Source organism: Propithecus coquereli, unplaced genomic scaffold (assembly GCF_000956105.1).
Source record: "Propithecus coquereli isolate 6110/MARCELLA unplaced genomic scaffold, Pcoq_1.0 Scaffold501, whole genome shotgun sequence".
Lineage (NCBI taxonomy): Eukaryota > Metazoa > Chordata > Mammalia > Primates > Indriidae > Propithecus > Propithecus coquereli.
This window is the reverse complement of record NW_012150853.1, coordinates 947,430-967,351: the sequence shown is the minus strand read 5'-3', so window position 1 is coordinate 967,351 and position 19,922 is coordinate 947,430. Positions and strand designations below refer to the sequence as shown.

The 19,922-nt window shown below is 51.7% G+C and overlaps 1 protein-coding gene across 4 annotated transcripts in view; it reads right to left on the bottom strand.

The window, feature by feature from the left end:
- Positions 1-2,757: 2,757 nt before the first annotated feature.
- The window catches only part of FOXK2 (forkhead box K2), a 56,237-nt gene continuing 39,072 nt past the window's right edge, over positions 2,758-19,922 (bottom strand). For 2 of the 4 annotated variants that reach the window (XM_012656458.1, XM_012656461.1), the window contains exons 5-10: positions 16,564-16,757; positions 15,667-15,842; positions 14,243-14,539; positions 13,681-13,890; positions 12,898-13,042; positions 2,758-4,697 (exon numbers count right to left, since the gene is read on the bottom strand). In XM_012656458.1, coding sequence (XP_012511912.1) covers positions 4,403-4,697; positions 12,898-13,042; positions 13,681-13,890; positions 14,243-14,539; positions 15,667-15,842; positions 16,564-16,757 — 1,317 coding nt within the window. In that variant the 3' untranslated portion in view covers positions 2,758-4,402. The remainder of the gene's footprint in view (positions 4,698-12,897; positions 13,043-13,680; positions 13,891-14,242; positions 14,540-15,666; positions 15,843-16,563; positions 16,758-19,922) is intronic. The other 2 variants (XM_012656459.1, XM_012656460.1) reach the window with 2 other exon arrangements.

The window sequence follows — 19,922 nt, the reverse complement described above, 5'->3', positions numbered from 1 at the left end:
ACTTATCACCATATTGGTGGCTCTTCTGGTTTCAGTCGCCCTGCCCTGATCTGCCTATGACTTATTTATGTATTATTTCCTTCCCCCTGGACTGAGACAGTTGTAACCACTGGGGGAGACAGGGTGGAGTCCACCCACTGGCACCTCGGAAGGACACTTATCAGAGTCACCTGGGACCCACTTTAAATTCCAATCCCGTGCTGCTCTGGACGTACGCGCAGAAAGGGACCCATACAGCGTGCTGACCCAGCACAGCACAGCTACGGAAGCTCTGGCAGGTGGAGTCAAGTCATTACACACTGCGGTTTCCTTCATCTGCCTATTTCAACCTACCGCATGGTCACCGCGCCTACGTAGGCTCGTGAGTCGCCGGCGCGCGGCCTCCCTGCGGTAACAACGGGTTTGGCCACACTGCAGACCTCACCCCAGAGCTGCAGATGGTCCCTGTGCCCGAAGGCCCCCTCCACTCACCTTCTCTTTTCCTTGGACACAGCCAGGCTGTCGTCTAGGGCAGCTGTCACCTCCTCCTGGACTCAGTCAGACGTCAGCAAAGTGACCCCGATGGGTAAGCAGAGCAGCTTCTCCTGAGACAGGGACGTTAACGCAGTCCGCGTCCAAGCACCTGCTGACACAACACGCACCAGAGCCCTGGTGACAACTCTGACTGCTTGCTCTTGTCCCAAGAGACAGTCTCTTGGGACAGACATGTAAGATAAACAGTTCTTTTATGCTAATATGAACTGCTTTTAAAGTAAGGCATCAGTTTAGGGAAAAGACTCCAGTATGAACTCTCCGTGAACGCTAAACGTTAGGTTTGTGTAGATCCCGAAGGACCTCCAGGTCATGATTTTCGGTACTACTTCTTCCCCTACGACCCCGGGGTTAATCCCGATACGTTCAGCACACACCAGGGCGTCAGCAGTCCGCAGCAGTGTTCCCAGGAGCTGGAATATCGAAGTGTTACTGTCTGGGAACTTGAAGACCCACATACCTCTTCAGAAGGGTTTCTTTTCCATCTCAGGAGAAAATATATCTCAAAGTTCTTGCGATGATCTCGATCCTTAAGATGAAGGGCAGGTCTGCAGAAGAAATGGTATTAACAACCACAATTTCAAAATAATTTTTTTTAGAGATGGGGGTCTCACTATGTTGCCCAGGCTGGTCTCAAAATCCTGGGCTCAATTGATCCTTCAGCCTCAGCCTCCCGAGTAGTTGGGATTACAGGTGTGCACCACCACGCCCGGCTAATTTTAAAATTGTTTGTAGAGCTGGGGTCTCACTATTCAAAATAACTTTCAAAACTACAGATAAAATCAGCCAGACTTTGTCACCACGCAGAGGCTTTTCCCCACACAAACACTCGATTCCCCTTTCCACTGGCAGAGCCTCCGCGACTGGTACCAGCGCAGCTCCTTTGTAAACTCCCTCCAGTACTCTAGGCCTATGGTGTGCTCAGAAGAGAGCAGGATGTTAAAAGGCCAAACAGAAATCTCCAAGTTTATCAAAATGACAATCATACTCTGTATTCAATCAAAATTAATAAAAATATTTTATTGAATTTCAGGAAGTTGGTGCTTTTTTAAAATTTCAAATCTTTGTACACAAATCACTACTATACTTTCTAGAATAGTGGAAATTAGGGCTTCAAGATTGTCACTTCCCCCCGTGTGTCCCACAGCACAGAAACCCCAAGTCCCGACGCTGCCCACGAGCCCCTCTGACCAAGACCACCAGCTACTGTTACTCTAGCCGAGGACAATGACGGAGCGGTCAGTTGTCACGGGCGTGCTACACTGAAGGAGAGAAGACCCACCCAACCATCACGCCACGTGCACTTTGGAACGCACTACACAATTTGGGTCACAAGTGAATTTCCCTTTTGTGTTCTTGTTTGGTTCAGGACAAAGCTGCTGAAATTAAGTTTCCAGTCCCTGAGGAGCTCAGAAGTTTGGCAAAGGTCAGAGACTTCTTGGAAGTAAGACACTGAGGAACCACCGTAGAGAGCTGGAATTCACTGCTGTACACGGTGGACGTGAGACAGGACGTCTCCCGGCAGCCCGGCGAGAGCCAGGCATCGCCACCAGGGCTGCTCTGACAGTATCTCTGCAGTCTTTGGCGTGGGTAGAGGGCTTTGGGGAAGTCAGAGCTAAATCCAAAATTTAAAACAGTGCCTTAAAGACCGGCGAGAAAACCTGGGTGGCAGTTTGCTGACCCACAGTTTGGTTTCTGCCTCTGCTGGACGCTCTCACCCTCCCACGGACCGAGGCAGAGGAGCAGCTGGCGCCAGCCTGGAACGGCGCTCTCGGGTCTGGGCGCAAGAGGGAGGAGATGCCTCACGGCCCACGGCGCGCAGCCTCCTCCCGTCTTTAACATTTGAGAGCCGGGCGTTTTCCTTACCTGTGATCCCAACAGAAACTCCCTCAGAAGTAAACGGTTTACGGGCTGAGCTCACGTCCTGGGTGCTGACGTGCGCCGCTGTGTAAACGCGTGTCCGGAAGGACGGTGCACTTGCTTGGCATCGCTTGCTCATCTACTGCCAGCGCGAGGGCTGGTCTCCCTCCTGGCTATGACCGGCAGGTCTGGACCTACCCTCTGGAGCGGCCTGACCCACACACAGGAAATAGCACAATCCACGTTATTTTGCAAATTGCAAACCTTCTGAGCAAGAAGACAAAAATACACGTTCCGAGGTACCACAGAGCGCCTGGGAGACGCAGGCTGCGGCACGGAGGCGCCGCCCGCTCCGCAGGCTGCAGTTTGCATTGTCACACACACGGTCTCATTCGAGTGACGGGTTCACTTTTATTTTTAAAATGGCTGAGTCATAATCCAGCTAGTGTGCACGAATTCCATACTTTTAATATGCATCTGCAGTGACACGTGACAGCCCCATACCGTGGATTGACACACAATGCTTAGATTTATCATATTTGGTCTTTATGTAAATAATAAATGTTTTAAAATTGCCTAAATATACCACTCTGAGCTGTTTCATTCCACCAGGAAAATACAGGTTTTTTTTTTCCTCTTTAAAAAAAATTAAATACCAAAATAACTACATTTAAATAAATAACGTTATGATGATGACATTACAAGTTCACAATAAGGCGAGAGCCCTGTCTGCGCTCTGCTCGGCCAGCCCGGCGCGCTCCGGGAGGGCGAGTTTTCTTCCCGAGGAGCTGGGCCGAGGCCGCGCGGGGCCTCCCGCCTTCCCTCTCTCACCTGCCTCCTTCCCGCGCCCTCCGGCTCCTGCGGGAGCGTCGCCCTCGTGCTGGAGTCTGCTCCGAAAGGCCAGGGAAGCTCCCACTGCAAATCGGCCTACACGTTCCAGCACCTCCCCTCGGGGGCCTCGCGCAGACTCTGGGAGTGACACGCAGCTCCCACCCTGCCACCCCGCCACGAGGAGGGAGGACGGCAACGTGATCAGTGGACAGCTGGCCGGGCGACGCTGGAGCTGGTGAGGACACCTGCAACGCCACGCGTGCCACAGAGACAGCCGTGGTCTGTCTGAAAAGGTGAGTGGTAAGAGAAACCTGTTTCCAAACGGAGCAGTGATGGCTCTGCGTTTTACACGTACACGATACTCAGGAGACTGGTTTTACTTAGAGTGAAAATATTTTGCCAGGGACAAAGTCAACACAAAGAAACAAACAACAAAAAGTAGCAAGAAAGGTAACAGTAAGTGCAGTTGGGATGGGTCGCAGCTCGTCCCGTCACAGGCCTGTCCCTGGAGTCCCAGCCTCGTGCAGCCGCAGCACCGCGCCCGTCCCGCGCGCTGAAGGGGGGGTGAATTCATCGGCAGCTGCTCTAGCCCGACAGCCTGCAGCTGCCATCGGTAGCTCCATCCGAGCTTTAACAGGACAAAGTAAATCACTCCATAGGCTGAAAACAAACAACAGAACACAAAACTATGCTGTTTCTTTTCCCCAAATGAAATCCACGAGAAGTTCTGTGTGATTCCAAAATTTCCAGAGCAGAAATGGAGTGATGTGAAATGCCAAAGACCCCATTATTCTGTGAAGAAAGTACACCTCGAAATATTCTAATTCCACATGAGAACAACGAAACACTGTCTGGCCTCCCAGCGCCCGCCGGTGGGTCCTCTGGGCCCCAGGAGGCCCAGCGCCGGGGGTTCGCCCGCACCAGGCGCCGACGGCCGCGCCGTCCTCACACGGAGGAGCTCGTCGTCCGGAAGGACCGTGAGCTTTTTCACTTGCAGTTAAAAGCTGCGCCCAGAAGCGGCAGCACAGCGAGTGCCGGCGGCGGACACACCGCCTCCAGACCCAGTTTTGCTGTGCGTGATTTTGTTCAAGTGCGATTTCTGTCTTTAAATTAAGGAGTTTTAAGGCCGCCTGGGTTTTGTATTTCAGTGCTGAGAGGTGAAGTCCAACCGCAGGGCCCTTTACCCACCGGGAGACGCGCTGAGCATCGGTGAGAGGAAATGTCTCCCTTTGGCACCACAAAGTTGATATTTTGAAGTCAGAAAAGCTCTCCCTGTCGCTAGTTCTGGACGCCCTTTTCCCTCACGGCTGCCGGCGGCGCGTCCACACTCAGGGCGATGACGATGCTCTCGCCGTCCTCCGTCTTGACCCGCTTCAGCTCCGGCTGCTCTGGCGGGCCGCCGCTCTGGCGCTTGGTGGGCAGGGAGGCCGAGGCTGACGCGTGCGCCGCCAGCATGTGCAAAGGACTTGCCGCTGCTGAGAAGAGACAAGTGAGTCAGGACCCCGCCCTGGATGGAGCCACACCCCACAAGGACACCCCGGCACCCCCAGGCAGCACGAGGCACCGCACAGGCCGACCGCCCGATCAGCGGCCGCTCCTGTTCCCAGGCCTTGTGTGTCCCTCAGTGAGTGGGCTGTTTCGGCGTCAGTGCTGAGGGACACAGGCGCAGTCGAGGAGAGACTGGGACAGACAGGAAGGGGCTTTGCTGTCCAGCAACGGGGAGTGCGGACGTTCTCCCCGGGCAGAGGGCCCTCACACCCCCGGGGGACGCTACTGGCTCATCCCACAGGAGCAGGGCCGGCTCGCTCTGGGTTGGGAGAGCAGCACCGAACGCCACCCAGGTGCCGCTCACCTGCACAGGCCAGGTCAGCGCGCAGGCGTGTGGTGTGACAACAGGAAGGAAAGAGTCTGCACCGCTAATCACACTTAATGATTTTAAAGGCCGAGTTTCCAACTGAGATGTGACAGGTATGTCATGTGTCAACCTGGTAGAGCCACGGCACCCAGGTATTTGGTCAAATATTATTCTGGATGTTTCTGTACAGGTATGTTTTTTACATGACATTTAAATCAGTAAACTCTGAGGTCACCAGCCACGGCTAGGTGGGCCTTGTCTAGTCGCTGCAGGACTCGGGATGCGCCGAGGTCGCAGAGGGGAAAGAACTGCCCCACCGCAGCTGCAGCACTGACGCTGCCACATCTCCGCCAGCTGCAGCCTATGCACGTTCCTTAAACCCGCAGCCGGACATCCCGCCTCTGTCCTCCCCTCTGCACTCCACGCCCCTGCTGGTTCCAGGTTCCATTTCTCTGGAGACCCTGACACAGGTGCCAATGGGATCCGGCCGTCTCCAGCTCCAAGCACAGGTGGAGACATTTCTGGAACGCGCCACCATCTCATCAAAGGGCACTTCTCAGCTGACCGAGCCCAGACCGAGCAAACGCGCCCCCAAGCCACCTTCTGCAACCTCAGACCCCCTGGAGCCAACTCACAGTGCCCTGGGAAGGGGACCTGGACACACTCCCCTGGGATGGCCCTGGGCCCCGCTGTAGAGCTTCAGCCCTGCAAGCTGTCACAGACACTCCAGAGTGGACACACCCACAGGGTGGACCTGTCACACATGACTACAGCGCCAAACACAACCACAACAGCCAAAACCCTGCTCCCCTGCACCGCGGCATGCTCTGTCCTGCTGCCCCCGTCTGGGCTGAGCCCGCCAGGCCGTAGGCACTAGCGTGGCAGCACCTACCTGTCCTCAGGGTGCCCCGCTCATGGACCTAACCTGCGTTGGTGGCTCTTCCCCGACAGAGTGGATGTAGAGCCCAGCCAGCTCTGGGATCTCGGGCTCAAACTCGGGTGCTCGGGCAGCTGGGGCCACGTGCAGAGCAGCACTTGCGACGAGTCCGGGAGGGACCCAGGCAGCAGACAGAAACCCTGCTGCACCTGGTCTGAGAGGTGGCCATAAAAGTCCCCAGGCCTCAGCCACCTGAGTCCTGTCTCGGGATTCCAGACGCAGTCCCACTGCCCAATGGAGGCGTTTGCTCTGGCTTTGGCACGTGAGCTTTCCCTTATTTGTGACTCTAGATCCAGCCAGGACCTGGACAGGAGAGCGGATTCCCCCAGAAAACGCTCAACCCCTCCTTAGCAGCCTGAGGTGTTCGACTTCACTCGGGGGTTCCCTTCTCCCCTGCCGCGTGACAGAGACACCAGGAGAGATGCGCTGAAACAGAAACAGGCGAGCACAGAGGTCACTCGCAGCCACCCGAAAGCAGGAAACCGGGCTGAGGAAGAGGCCCGGAGCCCAACGCCCGAGGGAGGACAGGTGGGGCCCAGGACGCAGCTGAGACCCCCGCGGGAACTGGAGGAGCTGCTGGTCCCGGCATCCTGGGGGAAGCCGCCCGTCTCGAGGGAGGTTTACGGATGCCTGATGCGGGGTCTCCCCACAGAGAAGGCACACGCGCACCCGGATGCGTGTGCCCAGCCATGTCTGTGCAACACGGATACCGCGCCAGAGACGAGGTCACTGCTGTGGTTTCTCTTCGAAACTCATGCTGACATTTAACGGCCATTGTCACAGTGCAAGAGGTGGGACTTTAGAAGGTGATTAGAGAACAAGGGTTGTGCCCTCACGAACAGATTAACGCCATCGGCAAGGGGTAAGTTCATTACTGTGGGAATGGATTTGTTATAGAAGACTGAACTCTACCACCACATGAGGACACAGCAAGGAGGCCCTCGCCAGATGTCAGGACTGGACGCCGGGCGTCCCCACCTCCAGAACCGCGAGCCAGGCTCAGGTGCCATGTGGCAGCGTGAAATGGACTGAGCCTAACTCTCACCAGGATCTGGATTAAGTGTAATCGAAAACCTCACAGAACATAAGATGGCATAAAAATCAATCAGAGGCCTGGGCAACATAGTGAGACACCGTTTCTACAAAAAAATTTTTAAAAATTAGCTGGGTATGGTGGCACCTGCAGTCCCAGCCGCTCGGGAGGCTGAGGCAGGGGGGGTCACGTGAGCCCGGGAGCTGGAGCTTACGGAGAGCTTCACTGCGCTACTGCACTCCAGGCCGGGTGACAGAGCAAGACCCTGTCTCGAAAAATAACAATAATAAAGAGCATGTCTTACTTTGTGAGGACTTTTATATTTTTAACTTGTAACTTAATCTTCCTGTGGCAAAGGCGCGCCGTGTTAGACCCCGCACATCCGCGGTGTGGTAACAGGCACTCCTCATCCCACTGTGCTTTGCAGACACGGCGTGGTTCACACACCGAAGGTCTGTGGCAGCCTGCGCGGAGCCAGCTCCCAGGACCGTTCTGCCAGTAGCTCGTGCTCACTTTGCGTCTCTGCGTCACATTTTGGTAATTTTCCCAATATTTTAAACTTTTCATTATTACTTTATCTGTTATGGTGATCTGTGGTCAGTGAATGCTGATGTCACTATGGTAATTGTGGGGGGCTCCGTGGACCCCACCGTGTAAGACAGTGAATTGAACGTCCTGTGCTCCGCCTGCGCCACCCGCCAGCTGTTCCCCGTCCCACTCCCTCTCCTCGTGCCTCCCTGCGCCCTGAGACGCAACAGTGTTGAAACTGGGCCAGTCAGGAACCCTACGGTGGCCTCTAAGTGTTCACACGCCTGTCACCCTGCATCAAAGCCAGGAGCGACAGCTCAGTGAGGAAGGCCTGTCGAAGGCCAGGCCAGGCCGAAAGCTGGGCCTCTCGAGCCAGTCGGCCACACTGTAAATGCACAAGAGAGAAGTTCCGGAAAGAAATCCGAAGCGCTGCTCCAGGGAACGCGGGTGGTGAGAAAATGAAACAGCCTCGTTGCCGACACGGAGCAAGTCTGAGTGACGAGGACAGAGATCACACCGGCCGCGACACTCCCTCGAGCCGACCCTGATCCAGCCGGGCCCTGAGTCTCGCGGCCCCGCGACGGCCGAGGGAGCTGCAGAAGAAAAGGTGGAGCTGGCACAGGCCGGGTCGCGAGGTTTAAGGCAAGACGCCGTCTCCCTAACGTGCGAGCGCGGGGCGGAGCAGCAGGTGCTGATGCAGAAACTACGGCAGTTTATGCCGAAGACCCAGCGAAGCCCAGTGGAGACGGCGGCTACAGCAAACACATCTTCAGGGGAGACGCAACAGCCTTCCCGGGGAAGAAGGTGCCCATCTGGACTCTCACGTGCGAGAGGAGAGGGCAACTCCCGGCCTCGAAGCTTCACGGCGCAGGCCGACTCTCCCGTCAGGGGCCGAGAAGGCTGGAGACTGAGCTGGAGCCGGTGCTCGTCTGACGTTCCAGAATCCCAGGGCCCTTGAGAATTACGCTCCACCTGCTCTGCCGTGCTCGATGAATGCAGCGAAGCCCGGTGACAGCACATCTGTTTACGGCACGGTGTCCTCGATACTTCAAACGCACTGCTGAGACCTGCTGCTCAGGAAGAGATTCCTTTCAGAACATCACTACTGACAACGCGCCTCCTCACCCCAGAGCTCTGATGGAGACGCACAAGGAGATTCACGCCGTTTTCATGCTGCTCACACAGCATCCATTCTGCAGCCCAGGGATCAAGGGATAACTTCAAGTCTTACTACTTACGAAATACATTTCGTGAGGCTACAGCTACCATAGACAATAATTCCTCTGATGGATCTGGGCAAAGTAAACAGAAAACCTTCTGGAAAGGATTCACCATTCTAGATGCCATTAAGAACACTCATGACTCATGGGAGGAGGTCCAAATATGAACACTAAGAAGAGTTTGGGGCCTGGTGTGGTGGCTCACACCTGTAATCCTAAGACTCTGAGAGGCCGAGACGGGAGGATCACTTGAGCTCAGGAGTTCGAGACCAACCTGAGCAAGAGTGAGACCCAGTCTCTACAAAAAATAGAAAAATTAGCTGGGCATGGTGGCTCATGCCTGCAGTCCCAGCTACTTGGGGAGACTGAGGCAGGAGGATGGCTTAAGCCCAGCAGTTGGAGGCTGCAGTGAGCTGTGATCACACCACTGCGCTCCAGTCCTGGCAACAGAGCGAGACCCTGTCTCAGGGAGAAAAAAAAAAAAGTTTGAAGAGGTTGATTCCAACCTTCATGGATGACTTGGCAGGGTTCAAGACTTCCAAGGAGGAAGCCATGGCAGATGCAGTGGAAATAGGAAGAGAACTAGGATTAGACGTGAAGCCCAAAGGTCTGATTCAACTGATGCAATCTCGGGATAAAACCTGGAACAGGTGAGGAGCTGCTTCCTATGGATGAGCAAAGAAAGTGGCTTCCTGAGATGGAATCTACTCCCGGTGAAGATGCTGTGAACACTGTTGAAATGACAGCAAAGGATTCGGCACATCACACAGACTTAGCTGGAAAAGCAGCAGCAGGTTTGAAAGGGTTAATTCTAATTTTAAATGAAGTTCTACTGAGGTTAAAATGCTATCGAATAGCACAGCATGCTACAGAAGAATCTCTCATGAAAGGAAATGTCAATGAATGTGGCAAACTCCACTGTCTTATTTTTTAAAAATCGACACAGCTGCCCCACCTTCAGCAACCCCCTCCCTGGCCAGTCAGCAGACAGGATGACCCGCTGAAGCCTCAAGTGATCGTTGGTGATGTTCAGCCGTACTTTTAAATTAAGGTATGTATATTGTTTTCCTAAACACTGTTATTATGCGTTTAAAAAACTATAGTACAGCGTAAACACGACCTTTACGCACACGGGGAAACCAAACAACTGGGTGACTTGCTTTGCTGTGGTGGTCTGGAACCAAGCCCACAGCGTCTCCGAAGTACACTGTGTGTCCGATACGAGTCTGGCATCCAGAATACGTAAAAATCTACAACTCCAAAACAAAAAGATACAACGCCCAATTAAAAGACGGCACAGGACCTACGTGGACATTTCCGCAGAGAGAATATTCAAATAACCAGCACGCACAGGACCAGATGCCCAACACAACCCGCCATCAGCAAACGCAAGTCAAAGCCACCACGAGGTACCACCTCACGCCCACCATGGCACTAAAACGATCATGATAAAAACAAATAGGAAGTGAACAAGTGCTGTTGGTCCACAAGTGAAAACGGACAAACAAGGAACCTGGCTGTCAACAGGAATGTGAAAAAGTCCCCCTGCTGTGAAGAACAGTTCGGCGGTTACTCAATAATCAAACACAGATTTACCACATGACGCAGGCATTCCACCCCTAGGTCCAAAAGAAATGGAAACAGGGATTCAAACAAATACGTGTGCGTGCATGTTCGTAGCAACACGATTCGCAATAGCCTAACTGTGGAAACAAACTGCGTGTCCGTCAACTGACAAATGAACACACAGCATGGTAAAGGAACAGTATTTGGCCACAAAAATGAATGGAGTATTGATAAAAGTTGCAACACGGATCGACCTCGGATACGTTATGCAAAGTAGCAGCAGCCAGACAGGAAAAGCCACAGATCAGATGGCTCCATGCCCAGGAAAGGTCCAGGAAGGGCACATCCAGGGAAGGCAGGTCAGAGGTTACCAGACCTCAAGGAGGAGGGTGTAGGAGTGGCTGCTTACGGGGGCTGGGTGTCCTTTCGGGTGTTGAAAATGTTTTTGAATTAGATAGATGTGATGGTTTCAAAACACTGTGGATGTCCTTAATATCAATGAACTGTACACTCTGAAATAGTTAAAATGGTAAATTTTATATTATGTACATTTCACAATTGAAAAAAAAGGATAATTTGAACCCTAATGAGCTGCTGTGTATAAAGGAATTGTTATTGATTTTTAAAAGTATAATGACAGCATTGTGCTTATCTATTAAAAGACAATCCCAGCCAGGTGCGGTGGCTCACGCCTGTAATCCCAGCACTTTGGGAGGCTGAGGCAGAAAGATCACTTGAGGCCAGGAGTTTGAGACCAGTCTGGGCAACACAGCAAGACTCTGTCTCTACAAAGAAATAAGAAAATCAGCCAGGTGTGTGGCGCACGCCTGTAGTCCCAACTACCTGGGACGCCTGACGTGGTAGAATCGTCTGAGCCCAGGAGTTGGAGGCTGCAGTGAGCTGTGATCACATCACTGCTCTCCGGCCTGGGTGACAGAGCAAAACTCTGTCTCAAAAAGAAAAATAAAATAATAAAAAAACAGCAGAGCTTCTGATTATCAAAATGTACTAAAAACACATACCACTTTCCCTTCTCAAGAAGGATTTTCAAGGGTGAAGGAGGTCAAAATTCGGGCCACCCAAGCAGTGGCCTTCACACCAGGTATTCGACATCTAAGCTGCACCTGACACTGCGGCAAGGAAGGCCACTCCCAGGGGCTCTCCGTGGTGACGGGTCTTCCTTAAAGCTGACCCACCACCTCCTCTTCCTCCACAGCCTCCCCTCTCACTGCCTCTGGGATGGAGCACGAAACAAAGGAATAATGGAATATACTGGTGTTGTGAAGCTGAATTATTATCTCCCAGAAATAAATCCTTTTTCAAACCAAGTGGTTCCTAAGTCGAAGATTTCAACCAAATTAAACAATCAATAGGATTTCCCACTGAGAGATCAGCGAAGTCATTGGTTAAACGATCACTGACTGACTTTCACAGGTAGCTGGGAGGAGCTTCCGCATCTCCTCTGTCCCTCCTCTTTCTGTTTTAGAGACAGGGTCTTGCTCTGTCACCCAGGCTGGAGTGCAGTGGTGTCATCATAGCTCCCTGCAGCCTCACACTCCTGGGCTCAAGCGATCCTCTCAGCTCAGCCTCCCAAAGTGCTGGGATTACAAGCGTTTAAAGTCTTGAGATATTAAGCAATGCATCTTCAGAAAAATTTTAATTTCTGTTTTTATAAGAATTTATTACATTTTTGGTTTTGATCAATTCTGTAGTAATAATAGATAAGTCGATCCTTTTACTCACAAATACATCTCAATATTTATATCTGTATTTTTTCTCTCTAGCTATAAAAATGTGCGATTTTGTATCTATATTTTATTGTTACAGTGCAAAGATACGATTAGTGACACGTGAGCACGAAGTACACCTGTGACTCGCACAGTGTGTGGGGCGTGAGTGCAACGGCCAGTCCCAGGCCCAGGGCGTGCACGGCTGCTGCGGGTGTCTAGTCACAGCCGTGTTTAGAGTCCAGGAGTACATACGAAATAATGAAGTGAAAGTTTTATTTTAAAACAATACTTTCAATAGTGGAAAATTAAAACCCTTGTTTAAATTTATTAATACACTGCAACATTTTAGTTGTCCACTTAGATATGTGAAAGGAATACAGGTTTTCAAACTCCTTCTAAGAGCAAAGCCTCTGACCTGCACCAGTGGTTCTCGGCAGCCCTGGGTGCGTTAGAAATGCATGTCCTTGGCCCCTGCCAGGCCTGTCTGGTTGAAAACTGGGGACGCCAGCACCCTGGGCCCAGTACGCTCCCCAGGCAGTGCTGACCCACTGGACATCGGGAGCTACTGGCTGCCTGCACCACATGCCTTGACGCTGGGAAGAATGACCAGGGTCTCTCCTTCAATGTACACCCAGCTGCTCGAGGGGCTACCAGGTTTCATACTGGACCACCCAGGACCAGAGTGAGTTATTGAGAGAAAAGCAGAACAGGGCCTCGGTAGCCTTTCGTTACTGAGGGGACACAGGGCTGAGGAAAAAGGCATTTTAAACTGGTAACTGACTGCTACCCTCTTTCAAAGAAATTACCTTGTGGCACAGAGTGTCAGTTTGGGTTGGGAGCCTCTGATTCTACTGCTTGATGTCCTGCAGGCGCCAGGATCAGCCCACGTGGCACGACGGCCCACACCTTCACACGACATAGCAGGTTGCACACACCTGGGCTGGGCCCCTGCTGCCGAAACCTTTGTTAGCACCAGCTCTGAGGACCCTAAACTCCTGCGTCAACTTAGGACTCTGACCCTTTGCACAGCTCCGCAGGGCAGGGCGGAGGCAGGTTGTCGTGCTGAGGAGGAGGCTGTCTTCCCACTGTCCACGTCAGAACACTCGTGGCGTTACCTGCATGGGTCTCCAAAGGGCTTTCAGAGCACAGGGCAGAGGAGCCGTGTTCTCTACTCCCACCGTCAGAAACGCCCTTGAGCAGAGACACTCCCGTGGGAGGACAGTGCCGTGCGCCGCGTCCTGGCACAGCACAAGGGATTCTACAGTTATGTTCTACCCCCTGGGTTTCAGGCTGCTTCTAGGCTGCACCCAGCTATCTACAGAAGTTGAGTGTTTTTCTCTCTCAAGGTGTTGGAAACTTGTCTCTCTTTTCAGAGCCTCCTCCAGTGGGAGTCCACAACAGCTGACTGCCACAAACACTTCCTAGTTCTCCTAACAACAGCAGAAGTATTAGATTTCCTACAGCTTAGAAACACAAACGTTTCCCCAGGAAATTAAAACTAACAGAACCAAAACACCAAACATCTCCTCTCATGGAGTAGAGGGTCTCTGCGTTTGGTACCAGCACCCACAGGAGCAGCAATTTCTTACCATTGTTCACCGGGCCGTGGACCGCAGTGGGGATTGGTACCACGTGTGTCCCATTTTGCGTTACAGTTTTTATTGGTAGCTGGTGTTGACCTAGAGGTGCCTGTTGTACTATGGTGACCGTCTGGACAGGGGTGGTCTGTGATGGCTGAATGATCCGGCTAGCAGCGCCTAATGTGGCATGGCTAATTGCGGGAATAGGTTCTACTTTCACTGAAATTAGAAAAAAAAGAAAACAAAACAAACAACACCAATTAATATTACTTAAAAACTGATAAAAATCTCACCAGTTTAAAATAACATACTCAGATGCTATCAGCCCTGCTATTAAATGTCTTTTTTTGGAGACAGGGTCTCACTCTGTCACCTGGCTGGAGTGCAGTGGTGTCATCACAGCTCACTGCAGCCTCCAACTCATGGGCTTAGGCGATCCTCCCGCCTCAGCCTCCCGAGTAGCTGGGACTGTCTTTAGAACTAACAGCAAATTAGAAAAGGGGCCAAGATGAGCAACCTCGTGGGTCTCCAGGAGTGTGAAGCTGATGGGAGCTGCCTGTCCCCGGCCCACCTTTCGCTTCCCTGTGATCTCCGTTCTCTTGCGGTTCGGCCTTGGGGGGAGCCAGCACAGTCGCCTGAGTGACCACGGCCTGTCCGGCGACAGTGTACGTGTTTGCTGGGGCCAGTCCAGCCACGCTGGCGACCGACACTGCTGGTATCTGGTGGACGACGTGAACTGTCTGCACAACGGGTGGCTGGGAGGTGGCGGTGGTCACCGGGGTTGCAACGGTGTAGGTGACAGGCTTAACTGCCTGTGGTAGCTGTCGCTGGACGGCGATTAAGACTGGCTGGCTGGACAGCGGGGACCCTGCAGACAGGAGACAAGCAGCACTGAGGCACACGGTCCTTTACTTCTCCATGTCCCCCACATACGTGCTTAAAAACAAGGCTGAATTTAAATTTAAAATACAGGATGTGCCCCATTTCACCTCCTAAAGGTAAAGTTACAAATGACAAGAGAACTATAGTATTTTAATAGGCACATTTAATTCCTATCCTATATTCAAGTGCTATTAATGCAATTTCTGCTCTAAATAGATTTCTGATAGCACCTCTTCCCACAGTCCTTTCTTCATGAAAAAGGAAATGTCTTGCACAATTTCTCAGTGAAGATGTCAGTTAGAAGAGATGATGGAAATGTAGTCCTGAAAATCACGTTCAGTTCTTTGCTTTAATAAAGTTACCAGAGGGAGGGAGGGAGGAAGGAAATGTCAATACACAACATAAGAAACCGGCCCCGTGGGCCTAAAAGACCAGGGCCACACCCGCTGGAGACCGACAGCTCCCCTTGCACTGGGTGGAGGGAGCACAAGGTTCAGAAACAGAGTCGGGCTATGACAGAGCCTGCGCCCTCGACCTCTGCCCTCTGGCTTGGGGGCTGAGACTGAAGAGGAAGATGCCAGATCGCCAGGTGCTGCTGACGGCGCACTGGGTGTGCTCTGGGCCAGCACGGCTGGGACCCCAATTGATCAAAACGCACATTTTCTCAACTATAGCATAATTAGTTTGGACATGTTTCCACAGCAGGCATTTTTTAAAAAAATTCCTCAAGGCACACACTTTTACTCCATATTATGACTTTGTAAGTAAACTGCAAAGTGTCCACCTGTTCATTAAATGGACATGTCACTGCTTCCAATCAGTGTCTAGTTTCTCTGATTATGGGTTTTTGGGGGCGGGAACCTTTTTCACGGATTTTTGAAAGACCAGGCAACTGAAACCCAGGTTAATTCTAAATAATTTCAGGCATCTACACACAGTGTCATTTAAAGAACACTTGCTGTGCTATCAGCTTCCCAAGGCCTAGACAGCAGCACTCAGGCACTAGAGAGAAAGCATCAGGCACAAGGTACAAAGACACACAGGCCTGTTCTGGAGCTTCGGCCACTGCGGAGCTCAGCCCCACCTGCCTCTGACTCTCGCCGGGTGTCTCACCTGGTGCGCTCTGGGCAAACTGGGCTTCCTGGATGACGGCGAGTTTGGGCTGTGAGACGCCAGGCTCAGGCTCCAGGGGTGCCGGCGAACCTTCCCTCGACAGGCTCTCGGGGGTCTGGGCCCCGCTGGAGTGAGCGGACAGCACTCCGGCGTGATTGGGAGAGGCCGGGGCACTCCTGCGGCACCAAGAATATGACATTGTAGTCTTACGAGTGACGCGCCCCAAAAGCGCTTCTCACTCTAGTAAGTGCACTTTGCGAAGGGGGTGTCATTGGGGTCCTGCCGACCTGCCATGGTTGCTCAAGTCTTACACTGGGAGCTCCGTGGGACTCGCACGGCCTGTGGCAGAGCCACGGTGCCCCTCGCCCAGCACGGACCACAGGCCACGGCAGCAGGAGAGCTCAAGGGGCTTCAGACTTACATCATGCTCACTTCTTTGGTTAAAAACAGAATATTAAGGAGGCTAAAAATGTGTAATTTTAAAATCAGGCAAATTAACACCGTATGTAAGTCAGTCTTGAGTTTAAGCTGCTAAAAGGTAGTTTCAAAGAACTTTTTGCATGTCAAAGGAAAGGGAAAAACATCAACATGGCATCGTTACAACTGCCAACTCAAGTAAGCGGTATCCAGTCGTTCAACGACATGCCATGAATTCAATGAAGCGACAACCACCACGTGGGAATGGAGCATAAGGAAACTGCCAACAGTCCACATGTTCGGACACCAGACACAAGAGCACGGGGTGGCACCCAACACTTCTCTTTCAAATCCCCATCCCAGTATTTAGTCATAATGCATTTGGTAGTTCCTTCATTTTCAAAGGAAAATTTACCAATACATTGAAGGTGAGTTTACTGACCATTCAGTGAGGCCTTTTTGTTCCTCTTTTTTCCTTACCTAGAAGAGAGCGGTCCCAGAGGGGTTCTAAAGCAAGGTACGCCCCTAGGCCGTCTTTTCCTAAAAGCCTGTTCTATTAATTTGCTTTCAGAGGCAGGATCTATCCTCCAGAATGAGCCTTTGCCTGGTTCTTCCTGGGAACGTGGTACTTTGATGAAATAACGATTCAGAGAGAGATTGTGGCGAATTGAATTCTATGAAACATAAAAAAATACGTAGAATTCATATATTTCTTTGCTCAGAAATAGAAACAGGCCCTGCAAGGCCGAGACCTCGGCGTTCAGCCCCTGCAGAGCCCAGAGTGAAGCTAAGAGCAGCGCTGGCAGAAGGAGCAGCCTCTTCCCCCGGCGACCACGCTCAGAGGGACGCCGCAGCTCGCGGTGTGAGCCCCTCCGGAGGCGTCTAGGGAGGGAAGGACACGCGCAGTGGGCGCGCAGCGCAGCGGCGAGGACTCTGCACAGAGGCCGCTTCCGGCTCCCACTCCTCTCAGGGCGGGAGACCAAGGCCGCTGCTCTGTCGCTTCAGCTCTTCCGGGCGGGGTCAGCGGCCTACCTGCCAACCTCTCCCTGTGTGAAGACAAACAGAGCCGACAGAAGCCTCCTTTAAAATACTTTTTTGCACAGAATTACCTTATAGAACTGTCATGCCATTGAAAGTAAATCAATCCAGTAAACAGTGTGTGGCAAACCAGCAAAAGGGAAAAATGAGCAAAAGGTTGAGAATTATTATCGACACCATCTTCAGTAACAGAGTACGCTGCTAAGTACCTTCATTATATGGTTTTTTATTTGATCCTCATGATACTTTCATAAGGTATAAAGAGAAAACTCCTCTCTCAACTCCTTGTCCATCATTCTTTCCAAGGTTGACAGACGTCCGAGGAAAGGCCCAGCGACCCGATTCGGGCCGCAGCGCTCAGGCCGCAGCTGGATCAAAGTCATGGACTCGTATGGACATCTCATGAGTTTACATTGATGTATAAATTTAAAATTAAACTACTGAAGTAGTAACTTGAAATTTGAGGCTACCCAAAAACCATTTCTAAAAATTCCCCAAGTAACCTTCCCAAAGAATTCCAAGCCACGCCTGAAATTCCGAATTGTCAAGGCGGTGAAGAAATCAAATATAAATAACACTTCACAACCAATCTCAGGGCTGGTCAGGGGCCACACTAGTCACAGGCCATGACTTAGTGCCTCTGAGCTCGGTGAGCGTGGTTACTTCACGGGCCGCAGAGAGGGGCAACCTAGGCCGTGATCTGTGAAACTGTTTACAAATACATGTATTAGATGAGATCTGGAACATTTTAGTAACCACAGGTAGTTGCTATGGTGTTTCATTGTTGGGTTTACCTGATAACTGACCTTTCCGTCAATTCTTCCAGAAAATCAACTACGACTGCCGCTGGTGTCCCACCAAGGACAGGGGAGAAGGAAAACCTTTGGCAACTGCACTCGAACTTTTTAAAGACTGGAGGAGAAGGTAGATTCCAAGACCGTGGATTAAGAAAGGCAAACCCAGATGGGTAACGTACAACACTCCAACCGTGAAAAGGGCCATCCCTAAAGACGCCTCCCGAGGGCCAAGAGTCCCCGGCAGGAACGCAGGGAGAACTCCTGCCCACACGTGGCGCGCTCAGCCCCCGGCGCAGGGGTAGCTGCGCTGACGGACGTGCAGTCGGTACAGTGGGAATCTGGAAGCAAAAAAGCTACTTGAGGGAACCAGGCTCCCATCCGCGTGAGAAAGACCTGACCGCGAATGCTGCTCCTCATCACCACCGTCACTTACGAGACAGGAAATGAATCCTGGAATCAGGGAGTTGCTATTTTCTGTTCTGAAAACACGACAGAACCCAGTCTGCCCCATCGCAATGGGTTCCAACCTCCTCTCTGCTCTAATCTATGCCCCTTAACAACAATCCTGTGGGCAAACGAGGTAGAATTTATAAAAAGTTACTTGTGATTCTCCAGCCAGACTCTAGAAGACAGGAGGAAGGAATGAGGGTTTTTTGCATCGTCCAAAAACATGAAGATAGTTAACGTGAAATGAAGTAACTATTTCTAAGGTAATTTAAGGCCTTTGAAATTTGATCAAACACAGGATGGATGTTCCTTCGTTGTGCCGCTACATATATTAAAACCACATTCTGGGAGGCCAAGGCGGGTGGATCGTTTGAGCTCAGGAGTTCGAGACCAGCCTGAGCAAGAGTGAGACCCTGACTCTACTAAAAAAAAAAAAAAAATAGAAAGAAATTAGCTGGACAACTAAAAATATATAGAAAAAAATTAGTCGGGCATGGTGGCACATGCCTGTAGTCCCAGCTACTCGGGAGGCTGAGGCAAGAGGATCGCTTAAGCCCAGGAGTCTGAGGTTGCTGTGAGCGAGGCTGACGCCACTGCACTATAGCTGGGGCAACAGAGAGAGAGACTCTGTCTTAAAATAAATAAATAAATAAATAAAATAAAACCACACTGACTGGACTCCAGTGATTCAGAAATCATTGTACAGTATTCAAAAAAGCAGGTTGTTATTCTTTCATGCTAAATATGAGGAAAAGGATCTACAACGCTGAGCAACCTCTCCGCCCACCCCTCCTTCCCGAGCACAGTCCTGGCCCTCCCTGCCTGCAGCCAGCCTTCCCGACCGACAGCCGTCTCTCAGCTTTCTGGTTCGGTCTGGTCCTGCCTAGCAATGCACGCTCCACGTGTGAGCTGCACAGTAAGGACTTACAGAGGGCACGTCAAATGCTTCCAGAAGGTGGGGCTGAGGGTGAGTGGGGGGCCTCTCTCCTACTGTAAAAAGAAACCAGCTCTGGTCCCTCTGGAGGGAGAGCCCGGCCTTTTCAAACTTTTCACAGTCATACAAATAATTCTGGACTGCATAAAACTGTAAAATCATAAAAAATCATTCTGGCAGAAAAATGCAACCAAAGGAAAGAAATATGCCATCCTTTCAATAGGGGTACGCAGACCACCTTGTTTTACCCACCAAAAAGCTATGCCGTGGGCAGACAATGCAAACTACCCAACCAAGTCTGAAAGGCAGCTGTAGACTCCAGCAAGGGCTTCGCACAGGCACAGGGAAGTCTGCGCACACATCCTCTCGGTGTGGGTGCTCGGCACGAGGCTCACGTGCCCTGCCCAAATCCCAGCGGGGACAGCAGGTGCAACCTGGAAGTTCACATTTTTTCTTTTTTTTTTTTTTGAGACAGAGTCTCACTGTGTTGCCCGGGCTAGAGTGCCGTGGCATCATCCTAGCTCATAGCAACCTCAAACTCCTGAGCTCAAGCGATCCTCCTGCCTCAGCCTCCCGAGTAGCTGGGACTACAGGCATGCGCCACCATGCCCGGCTAATTTTTT